Source organism: Tachypleus tridentatus, chromosome 1 (assembly GCF_004210375.1).
Source record: "Tachypleus tridentatus isolate NWPU-2018 chromosome 1, ASM421037v1, whole genome shotgun sequence".
NCBI classification, from domain to species: Eukaryota; Metazoa; Arthropoda; class Merostomata; order Xiphosura; family Limulidae; genus Tachypleus; species Tachypleus tridentatus.
The window spans coordinates 181,490,630-181,503,792 of NC_134825.1; the positions used below are offsets into that span (position 1 = coordinate 181,490,630).

At 37.0% G+C, this 13,163-nt stretch overlaps 1 protein-coding gene across 1 annotated transcript in view; it reads right to left on the reverse strand.

Annotated features, from left to right (window-relative positions):
• Nucleotides 1-1,013: 1,013 nt before the first annotated feature.
• The window catches only part of LOC143231800 (A disintegrin and metalloproteinase with thrombospondin motifs adt-1-like), a 42,128-nt gene continuing 29,978 nt past the window's right edge, over nt 1,014-13,163 (reverse strand). Inside the window, exons 8-13 of the mRNA XM_076466468.1 lie at nt 6,893-6,930; nt 5,206-5,311; nt 3,719-3,847; nt 2,719-2,884; nt 2,439-2,528; nt 1,014-1,600 (exon numbers count right to left, since the gene is read on the reverse strand). Coding sequence (XP_076322583.1) covers nt 1,427-1,600; nt 2,439-2,528; nt 2,719-2,884; nt 3,719-3,847; nt 5,206-5,311; nt 6,893-6,930 — 703 coding nt within the window. The 3' untranslated portion in view covers nt 1,014-1,426. The remainder of the gene's footprint in view (nt 1,601-2,438; nt 2,529-2,718; nt 2,885-3,718; nt 3,848-5,205; nt 5,312-6,892; nt 6,931-13,163) is intronic.

The following is a 13,163-nucleotide window of genomic DNA, read 5'->3' on the forward strand; positions in this document are numbered from 1 at the left end:
TCTCTATTCTCTCTTCATACTATGTGCTGAAACATCTGCACTGCTGCTGGGTCTCTATTCTCTCTTCATACTATGTGCTGGAACATCTGCACTGCTGCTGGGTCTCTATTCTCTCTTCATACTATGTGCTAAAACATCTGCACTGCTGCTGGGTATGTATTCTCTCTTCATACTATCTACTGAAACATCTGCACTGCTGCTGGGTCTCTATTCTCTCTTCATACTATGTGCTGAAACATCTGCACTGCTGCTGGGTATGTATTCTCTCTTCATACTATGTGCTGAAACATCTGCACTGCTGCTAGGTCTGTATTCTCTCTTCATACTATGTGCTGAAACATCTGCACTGCTGCTTGGATCTGTATTCTCTCTTCATACTATGTGCTAAAACATCTGCACTGCTGCTGGGTATGTATTCTCTCTTCATACTATGTGCTGAAACATCTGCACTGCTGCTGGGTATGTATTCTCTCTTCATACTATGTACTGAAACATCTGCACTGCTGCTGGGTCTGTATTCTCTCTTCATACTATGTGCTGAAACATCTGCACTGCTGCTGGGTCTCTATTCTCTCTTCATACTATGTACTAAAACATCTGCACTGCTGCTGGGTCTCTATTCTCTCTTCATACTATGTACTAAAACATCTGCACTGCTGCTAGGTCTGTATTCTCTCTTCATACTATGTACTGAAACATCTGCACTGCTGCTAGGTATGTATTCTCTCTTCATACTATGTACTAAAACATCTGCACTGTTGCTAGGTATGTATTCTCTCTTCATACTATGTACTGAAACATCTGCACTGCTGCTAGATCTGTACTTTGAAGAAATAAATCAATCAGTTAATATCGAATTCTGATCGATATTGAAATTGTCATAAGCCATCAGTGTATATAAATGATCAAATAGCTATTTAGCGTGATTCATGTAGGAAGTTATTGTAATAATACTGTACTTGTTTGTAGATGTCTCACGTTCCAAGCAAACATAATCAAGAGATGTTCCAGTCTTGGATTTTCACAATTTTAATTCAATATAAATACAGTACCTATTTACAAACACACACACACTCATATATGTACAGACAAACAAAGTCAAGTAATGCAATATTTATTTTAAAGTGAATACAATACATTTTATGTATATATACTGGCTCATGTATTTCTATTATATATTACTTTGTGTTGTGTATGTTTAAATAACAATAAGATAACCTTGTATATCTAATATAATAAACAGTTATGTTTTCATACAGTATGTTTTTAATGCATGAAACAATTCTTATTTCTTAAGGTTTGATTATTTCTCTCCATTCTAGACGCGAAATGTGTTAATTAAATCGCTGGGTGAACCTAAAACAAAAGTAAAATACGTTTGTTCGCCTGAGGTCGTTCTTTTTTTATATTGAATGAACAGGATTTTTCAACCAAAGAAATTCCTGAAAAAATTAATAGCAGAATATAACAAGTTAGAGAAGTTTGTTTGTCTCGGGTTATTTCTACCCGTTGGTGGCGGAGGGTTAGTTATGACATTATTGTTGTTGTTGGAGCTTCCTGATTGGACACCATTAGAAACGCACCTGCCTTCTTGACACCACTGAAAAGAGAAATAGGACAACTTTATTTTGTTGTTATACAGCAGACCTTCTATTAGAACGTTTTAGAAATGTCAGGTGACTTCCAAATTGTATTTAAAATCAATAACTGTTGTTGTACACATTAATGTTTAGATTTTCAACATTGGCTCGAAGTTTGACCTTCTACTCTATTTAAAATCTTCTAATACGATCACAGTTTTATAAAAAGTTAGGCCTACTAATCACTCTTCACATAATGGTTCGTATGCTTTTTATACCGTCTTAAAGTAAAAATAAAGTTCACGAGTCTGACTACCTCGTGCACTATATTTCTGTTTTTGTGTGTGAGTTTTCTCATCATGCGTTTTCAAGTTATTTCTAACAAAAATGGGTAAAAATTATGTAAGAAATAGAACGAACAAAGTGGTCAACATTTGAAGCCAAACAATGAACAATGTTTTAAAAGAAGTTCATTTGTTTGTGTTTTTCAATATGTCGAGTATCAGTTTTATTTCTGTTACAAATATTTTATATATGTATGTAATATTTGTCTGAATTTTTGCCAGACAGTGGCTAATATGATTTAGAACTCAAGCTTTAATATACATTTTAATACCAACAGTTTTCATCATTTGCTAACACTAAATACTGAGAATGTTTTTAGTCTCTGTACCCCTATTGATCTCCACAGCCTATAATCAAACACATTTAAATGTTTAAAACTAATACAGTCCATTAAACAAAGATGTTTAACAATCTAAAACTAACACGATCAAAAAAACTTTTAGCTATCTAAAGGGGCTACCGTTACCACAAGGGCTATTGTCAAAACTACATATATTACTGAGAATAATTCACCTTTCCGTTACCACAAGGGCTACCGTCCAGTGCGGGATGAGCTGCTTGCGCCCAGCTTAACCGTCTACACCACAATTCTTTACACACATTCTGTGTAACATAAACATGATCAGATTTTGGTTAGTTGAAATACATAACAACTTAAATACACAAAAACACAGTCTAAATGCATGACAACCTAAACATACAAAAAGATATTTGTAAACACATTAGACACTACGTTCAACACGCTGTGTGTTTAACAGATAATCGAATAAACTTACTATTCTATAAAACTTACGTTAAATGGGGCTTCAGAGGTCTGGAAGGGCGTATGGTCAGACCCAAGGGCTAACTGGCACTGCTGTTTCAGGGAATACTGTTGACCAGGTAGGCCATTAGCTTGGTGGTTAAGGCCTGCAGAAGGTGGGGAGGAATCATCCTTGAGGCAGTTCCCCCAGCCCTGCCTGTCAACAAATAACGATCCACCTCACAAAGGTTTGTTACTTTATTTTTGTCATTTCTACATTACATGTGTGCGAAGTAATGATGAAACATTTTAAAGACAGATAGTTTATTACTTCCAATATCAAAATTAAACACATTATCCTAGGAACGTCTTCATATAAAAATATATTTACCCTATGAACGTCTTCATGTAAGAATATATTTACCCTAGGAACGTCTTCATATAAAAATATATTTACCCTATGAACGTTTTCATGTAAGAATATATTTACCCCAGGAACGTCTTCATGTAAGAATATATTTACCCTAGGAACGTCTTCATGTAAGAATATATTTACCATACGAACGTCTTCATGTAAGAATATATTTACCCTATGAACGTCTTCATGTAAGAATATATTTACCCTAGGAACGTCTTCATGTAAGAATATATTTACCCTAGGAACGTCTTCATATAAAAATATATTTACCCTATGAACGTTTTCATGTAAGAATATATTTACCCCAGGAACGTCTTCATGTAAGAATATATTTACCCTAGGAACGTCTTCATGTAAGAATATATTTACCATACGAACGTCTTCATGTAAGAATATATTTACCCTATGAACGTCTTCATGTAAGAATATATTTACCCTAGGAACGTCTTCATGTAAGAATATATTTACCCTAGGAACGTCTTCATGTAAGAATATATTTACCCTAGGAACGTCTTCATATAAGAATATATTTACCCTAGGAACGTCTTCATGTAAGAATATATTTACCCTAGGAACGTCTTCATGTAAGAATATATTTACCCTAGGAACGTCTTCATATAAGAATATATTTACCCTAGGAACGTCTTCATGTAAGAATTACTACATGTCGACCACTTCACCTTCCCAGCTCCGGTTTTTGGTGACATTAGATACTCGTCTCTATTACACGAATTACCGTCGCCATCATGTTGAACACCCAAACTATAGCAGAGCAAACACCAAGAACTTGTAAACTTGTATTTAGTTTCTGTAAGCTGTTAACAAATATTTTTCGCGATTTTCGACAACAGAATTTTGACACTTATGTTATTACGCGCTGCACTTGTCATGGAAAAATAAATATAAGACATTTCTAAATTATCACAGTTATTCCAAAGAATAAATATAAGACATTTCTAAATTCTCACAGTTATTCCAAATAATAAATATAAGACATTTCTAAATTCTCACAGTTATTCCAAAGAATAAATATAAGACATTTCTAAATTATCACAGTTATTCCAATAAATAAATATAAGACATTTCTAAATTATCACAGTTATTCCAAAAAATAAATATAAGACATTTCTAAATTATCACAGTTATTCCAAAAAATAAATATAAGACATTTCTAAATTATCATAGTTATTCCAATAAATAAATATAAGACATTTCTAAATTATCACCATTATTTTAAAGAATAAATATAAGACATTTCTCAATTATCACCATTATTTTAAAGAATAAATATAAGACATTTCTCAATTATCACCATTATTTTAAAGAATAAATATAAGACATTTCTAAATTATCACATTATTTTAAAGAATAAATATAAGACATTTCTAAATTATCAGTATTCCAAAAAATAAATATAAGACATTTCTAAATTATCATAGTTATTCCAATAAATAAATATAAGACATTTCTAAATTATCACCATTATTTTAAAGAATAAATATAAGACGTTTCTAAATTATCACCATTATTCTAAAGAATAAATATAAGACATTTTTAAATTATCACCATTATTTTAAAGAATAAATATAAGACATTTCTAAATTATCACCATTATTTTAAAGAATAAATATAAGACATTTCTAAATTATCACCATTATTTTAAAGAATAAATATAAGACGTTTCTAAATTATCACCATTATTTTAAAGAATAAATATAAGACATTTCTAAATTATCACCATTATTTTAAAGAATAAATATAAAACATTTCTAAATTATCACCATTATTTTAAAGAATAAATATAAGACGTTTCTAAATTATCACCATTATTTTAAAGAATAAATATAAGACGTTTCTAAATTATCATATTTATTCTCAATGCCTGCATTGTTCAGTTTTCTTTTATTTTTTATCTATTTACAAACTTTATTAAGGTTTAATATCTAATTATATACTCATGTCATCGAAATATATAAATCGAGTGAAATATTAGAATAACTTATAAAAACATTATTAGTTTTGGCGGAACTAGAAAGTTTTTGATATTATTAAAATATGGTAAAGATCTTTTATTGTAATCCACATATTTACGCACAGAAAAACTTCCTGTTTCAACCTACCTGTGTCCCATTTCGTGAGCAATCACAAAACCCGCTTCAAATGTTCCACCCTCGCTAATCGAACACGAGTATTCACTGCGACACATGCCGTTCACCCAAGCTAAGCCTATGGTAGCACGTGAAAAAAATAACAACTTAATAGAGACAATGATGACACAGATTTTAAAAACGCGCGAATAAAAAGCAACACAATGAAGGAAGTGACAAAACAGTTTCGAAACTGGCAGTATTCGTCACTCTCAACAGACAAATTCCTGTGTCGAGAGAGAAAACATTTTTTTTCTCAACTTGTATACTGAAGAAATCAAAATAATCAATGGTGATATTTGCCCTTTGAAACACCTGTATCACTAGATAGTATTTTTTTTGTGAACACAGTGACACGGCGGCATGTCTGCGGACTCACACCGCTGCAAACCGTGTTTCAATACACGTTGTGGGCGGAGCACAGATGACCCATTGTGTAGTTTTGTGCTTAATTCTAAACAAACAAACTCTTTTTGTGAATAAATACAGAACAAACACTACACAATTATGTTAAGTTTTATTATTCGTATTTGTATTCCAAGTTTTAATATGGCAGTCTGTGTTAAAGAAAATTTAAAAAATAAAAAACAATAAAAATACACTGTAAATAATACAGGAAGTAGAGAAGCAGTAATAATAACACACTGTAAATACTACAGGAAGTAGAGAAGCAGTAATAATAACGAAATGCAATTATTAATTATGAAATAAGCACCTTATTATAATGATTCAACACACCGACGTGAAGCACCCTAAACTAAGCGACAGACAACCGTGAAGCACCCAAAACAGAGCAACAGATTGACGTGAAATACCCAAAACAGAGCAGCAGATTAACGTGAAATACCCAAAACAGAGCAACAAGACAAAAAGAAACACTGAAAATAGAACTGTTGACCTAAATGGTGAATGTGAAATACCTGAGGTCGAGCAGAAAAAACGACACCGAACTTTGAAATAAAAGAGACATAGACCATCAACGTGAGATACTTAGGTAAAACAGTAAACTACTCAAAGTAAAACACTCAAAAAGGAACAACACAGTGAGGACCTTAAGAAACACGTGTTATCAGAAATTTCATAATATCCTGCTGCTGTCATTACACAGTATTATAACCGATGAGGAATTTTCACCACCAACACGTTACACTCAATCAGTATTACCTGACGATATTTTTATTAATGCCAAGAAGTGACACGCTGCTTGTTAATTTGTGTTTCGTGTGCGCGCAGTGTAGGTCAAATATTACACAACTGTAAACGAAAAACATGTATAAATTAAAACACACTTAATGTATCAACACTTAACAAAAGTTGTTCTTTTACCATGTGGACAACAATACAACGCTCTACACTTATCAGTTTAATATCTTTAGCGTACTCATAATCAGTTGTATCACACGTTACATGAAAGAAGCATGCGCAATGAAGCATTTATTTCAGAAAAATAACTCTTTTGTTCCCCGCTAGGACAGCGGTGAGTTTTTACTAAAATAAGGGGTTCGATTCCCTTTGTGACTATGACTTAAAGAAAAATACGCAAATTTCTAAGTTCATTTTCCATTCAAATTAACAATAATCAGTAACTGTGTTCAACTTCATTAAAAATACAAATTATTCTACTGAAATGTGTTTATTGAAGTACAATACGGTATCTTACCTATAACCTTTTTATTTCCGTCCTTGAACACGTCTAACCTGAAAGTATGAAAAGAAAGCTGTCTACGTCTAATTCCAATAAAGTATGTTTACTAAGTAACGTGGTTAATAACAAGAGAGGAATTATTGTTAAACCTAACAATCCGTTTATTTACTTAAAACTAAGTTCAGGATAAGAGACTTTACCAATATAAGTTAATAATGAAAGTTATTGTTAAACCTGACAATACGTTTATTTACTTAAAACTAAGTTCAGGATAAGAGACTTTACCAATATAAGTTTATAATGAAAGTTATTGTTAAACCTGATAATACGTTTATTTACTTAAAACTAAGTTCAGAATAGGAGACTTTACCAATATAAATTAATAATGAAAGTTATTGTTAAACCTGACAATACGTTTATTTACTTAAAACTAAGTTCAGGATAGGAGACTTTACCAATATAAGTTAATAATGAAAGTTATTGTTAAACCTGACAATACGTTTATTTACTTAAAACTAAGTTCAGGATAGGAGACTTTACCAATATAAGTTAATAATGAAAGTTATTGTTAAACCAGACAATACGTTTATTTACTTAAAACTAAGTTCAGGATAGGAGACTTTACCAATATAAGTTAATAATGAAAGTTATTGTTAAACCTGACAATACGTTTATTTACTTAAAACTAAGTTCAGGATAGGAGACTTTACCAATATAAGTTAATAATGAAAGTTATTGTTAAACCTGACAATACGTTTATTTACTTAAAACTAAGTTCAGGATAGGAGACTTTACCAATATAAGTTAATAATGAAAGTTATTGTTAAACCAGACAATACGTTTATTTACTTAAAACTAAGTTCAGGATAGGAGACTTTACCAATATAAGTTAATAATGAAAGTTATTGTTAAACCTGACAATACGTTTATTTACTTAAAACTAAGTTCAGGATAGGAGACTTTACCAACATAAGTTAATAATGAAAGTTATTGTTAAACCTGACAATACGTTTATTTACTTAAAACTAAGTTCAGGATAGGAGACTTTACCAATATAAGTTAATAATGAAAGTTATTGTTAAACCTGACAATACGTTTATTTACTTAAAACTAAGTTCAGGATAGGAGACTTTACCAATATAAGTTAATAATGAAAGTTATTGTTAAACCTGACAATACGTTTATTTACTTAAAACTAAGTTCAGGATAGGAGACTTTCCCAATATAAGTTAATAATGAATGTTATTGTTAAACCTAACAATACGTTTATTTACTTAAAACTAAGTTCAGTAAACTTGCATTTAACATATAATTAACTTCTATTATCATGTGAGACACAACACTTACCTAACATACAGCTAGAACTACAGGAACACAACACTTACCTTACATACAGCTAGAATAACAGGAACTCAACACTTACCTTACATACAGCTAGAACAAGAGAATCACAACACTTACCTTACATACAGCTAGAACTACAGAATCACAACACTTACCTTACATACAGCTAGAACTACAGAGACACAACACTTACCTTACATACAGCTAGAACTACAGGAACTCAACACTAACCTTACATACAGCTAGAACTACAGAATCACAACACTTACCTTACATGCAGCTAGGACTACAGGGATCACAACCTTACCTTACATACAGCTAGAACTACAGAGACACAACACTTACCTTACATACGGATGGAGACTACAGGGACTCAACACTTACCTTACATGCAGCTAGGACTACTGGAATCACAACACTTACCTTACATGCAGCTAGAACTACAGGACACAACACTTACCTTACATACAGCTGGAACTACAGGAATCCACAACACTTACCTTACATACAGCTGGGAACTACAGGACACAACACTTACCTTACATGCAGCTGGAACTACAGGTTCAACACTTACCTTACATACAGCTAGAACTACAGGATCACAACACTTACCTTACATTCAGCTAGGACTACAGGGACCTGTGCACTTACCTTACATGCAGCTGGGATTACAGGAACCAACACTTACCTTACATACAGCTAGAATTACAGGAACACAACACTTACCTTACATACTGGATAGGACTACAGGAACTCAACACTTGCCTTACATACAGCTAGAACTACAGGACACAACACTTAGCTTACATACAGCTAGAACTACAGGGACCACAACACTTACCTTACATGCAGCTAGGACTACAGGGACTCAGCACTTACCTTACATACAGCTGGAACTACTGGGATCACAACACTTGCCTTACATGCAGCTAGGACTACAGGATCACAACACTTACCTTACATGCAGCTAGAACTACAGGAATACAACACTTACCTTACATACAGCTAGGACTACAGGACACAACACTTGCTTTACATACAACAAAAAACTACAGAGACACAACACTTACCTTACATGCAGCTAGAACTACAGGAACTCAACACTTACCTTACATACAGCTGGAACTACAGAATCACAACACTTACCTTACATACAGCTAGGACTACAGGGACACAACACTTACCTTACATACTGGATGGGACTACAGGAACAGGAACACTTACCTTACAGCCTGGATGGAACTACAGGACTCAACACTTACCTTACATACAGCTGGAACTACAGGGACACAACACTTACTTTACATACAACAAAAGACTATAGAGACACAACACTTACCTTACATACAGCTAGAACTACAGGAACCTGGCACTTACCTTACATACAGCTAGGACTACAGGGACACAACACTTGCTTTGCATACAACAAAAAACTATGGGACACAACACTTACCTTACATGCAGCTAGGACTACAGGGACACAACACTTACCTTACATACAGCTAGAACTACAGGAACACAACACTTACCTCACATACAGCTAGAACTACAGGACCACAACACTTACCTTACATGCAGCTGGAACTACAGGGACACAACACTTACCTTACATACAGCTGGGACTACAGGAACACAACACGTGCCTTACATACAGGCTAGGACTACAGGAACACAACACTTACCTTACATACTGGATGGGAAATACAGGATCACAACACTTACCTTACATACAGCTAGTACTACAGGGACACAACAGCTTACCTTACATACAGCTGGAACTACAGGGACTCAACCTTACCTTACATGCAGCTAGAACTACAGAATCACAACACTTACCTTACATGCAGCTGGAACTACAGGACCAACACTTACCTTACAGCCTGGATGGGACTACAGGGACACAACACTTACCTTACAGCCTGGATGGACTACAGGACTAAACCTTACCTTACAGCAGCTAGGACTACAGGGACACTGAACCTTGCTTTACATGCAGCTAGGACTACAGGACACAAACTTGCCTTACAGCATGCAGCTGGGACTACAGGACTCAGCACTTACCTTACATACAGCTGGGACTACAGGGACACAACACTGTGCTTTGCAGCCTGACAAAGGCTATGGGGACCTGGCACTTGCCTTACATGCAGCTAGGACTACAGGGACCACAACACTTACCTTACATACAGCTGGAACTACAGGGACCAACACTTACCTTACATGCCAGCTAGAACTACAGGACACAACACTTACTTTACATGCAACAAAGAGCTATAGGGACCTGGCCACTTGCCTTGCATGCAGGCTAGGACTACTGGGACACAACACTTGCCTTACATGCAGCCTGGAACTACAGGGACCTGGCTTACCTTACATGCAGCTGGAACTACAGGATCCTGACACTTACCTTACATGCAGCTGGGACTACAGGGACCAACACTTGCCTTACAGCCTGGATAGGATACAGGATCACAACCTTGCCTTACATACAGCTGGTGCTACTGGGACCTGTGCTTACCTTACATGCAGCTGGGACTACAGGGACTCAACACTTACCTTACATGCAGGCTGGGAACTACTGGGATCACAACACCTTACCTTACATACAGCTGGGACTACAGGGACCAACACTTACCTTACAGCCTGGATGGGACTACAGGGACACAACACTTACCTTACAGCCTGGATGGGACTACAGGGACTAAACACTTACCTTACATGCAGCTGGACTACAGGGACACAACAGCTTGCTTGCAGCATGCAGCTGGAACTACAGGGACCTGGCACTTACCTTACATGCAGCTGGGACTACAGGACTCAGCCTTACCTTACAGCACAGCTGGGACTACAGGACACAACACTTACCTTACATGCAGACTGGGACTACAGGGACTCAGCACTTACCTTACATGCAGGCTGGAACTACTGGAATCCTGGCACTTGCCTTACATGCAGCTAGGACTACAGGGACTCAAGCCTTACCTTACATGCAGCTGGAACTACAGGGACACAACCTTGCTTGCACATACAACAAAAACTATGGGGACACAACACTTACCTTACATACAGCTAGGACTACAGGGACCTGGCCTTACCTTACATACAGCTGGAACTACAGGGACACAACACTTAGCTGCATGCAACAACAAAAACTATGGGGACCACAACACTTACCTTGCATGCAGCTGGGACTACAGGATCACAGCCTTACCTTGCATGCAGCTGGGACTACAGGGACACAACACTTACCTTACATACAGCTGGAACTACAGAATCACAACACTTACCTTACATGCAGGCTGGAACTACAGATCCTGGCCTTACCTTACATGCAGCTGGGACTACAGGGACCAACACTTGCCTTACCCTGGATGGGACTACAGGGACTCAGCACTTGCCTTACATACAGCTGGGACTACTGGATCACAACCTTACCTTACGTTCAGCTAGGACTACGGGGACCTGGCCTTGCCTTACATGCAGCTAAGGTGCAGGACACAACACTTGCCTTACACAGCTGGATGGGACTACAGGGACTCAACACTTACCTCACATGCAGCTGGAACTACAGGACACACACTTGCTTTGCATGCAGCTAGGACTACAGGGACCTGACACTTACCTTACATACAGCTAGGACTACAGGGACTCAACACTTACCTTACATGCAGCTGGAACTACTGGGATCCTGGCTTGCCTTACATACTGGATGGGACTACAGGACACAACACTTACCTTACAGCCTGGATGGGACTACAGGGACTCAGCACTTACCTTACATGCAGCTGGGACTACAGGGACACAAGCACTTGCTGCAGCATACAACAAAAAACTACAGGGACCTGGCACTTGCCTTACATGCAGCTAGGACTACAGGGACTCAGCACTTACCTTACAGCCAGCTGGGACTACAGGATCACTGTGCTTACCTTACATACAGCTGGGACTACAGGGACACAACACTTACCTTACAGATGGATGGAACTACAGGGACAGGAACACTTACCCAGCCTGGATGGGACTACAGGGACTCAACCTTGCCTTGCATGCAGCTGGAACTACAGGACACTGACACTTGCTTTACATACAACAAAAACTATGAGAACAACCTTACCTTACATGCAGCTAGGACTACAGGTTGCACAGCCTTACCTTACAGCCAACAAAGACTATGGGACCTGACACTTACCTTACATACAGCTAGGACTACAGGGACACAACCACTTACCTTACATGCAGGCTGGGACTGGGACACTGTGCTTTCATACATACAGCTGGGACTACAGGACCTGACACTTGCTTTACATGCAACAAAAAACTATGGGACACAACCTTACCTTACATGCAGCTGGGACTACAGGGACCAACACTTGCCTTACATGCAGCTAGACTACAGGGACACAACCCTTGCCTTACATGCAGCTGGAACTACTGGAATCACAGGCACTTACCTTACATGCAGTGGAGGTGCAGGGACCAACACTTACCTTACATACACGGATGGAAATCTGGATCCTGACACTTACCTTACATGCAGCTAGTGCTACAGGACACAACACTTACCTTACATGCAGCTGGAGACTACAGGACTCAACACTTACCTTACATGCAGCTGGGACTACAGAATCCACAGCACTTACCTTACATGCAGCAGCTGGAACTACAGGGACACAACCTTACCTTACATGCAGATGGAACTACAGGACACAACACTTACCTTACATGCTGGATGGGACTACAGGACTAAACACTTACCTTACATGCAGCTAGGACTACAGGATCCAACACTTACCTTACATACAGCTAGAACTACAGAGGACACCTGACACTTACCTTACATGCACAGCTAGAACTACAGGACTCAGCACTAACCTTACATGCAGCTAGAACTACAGAATCACAACACTTACCTTGCAGCTACAGCTAGAACTACAGAATCACA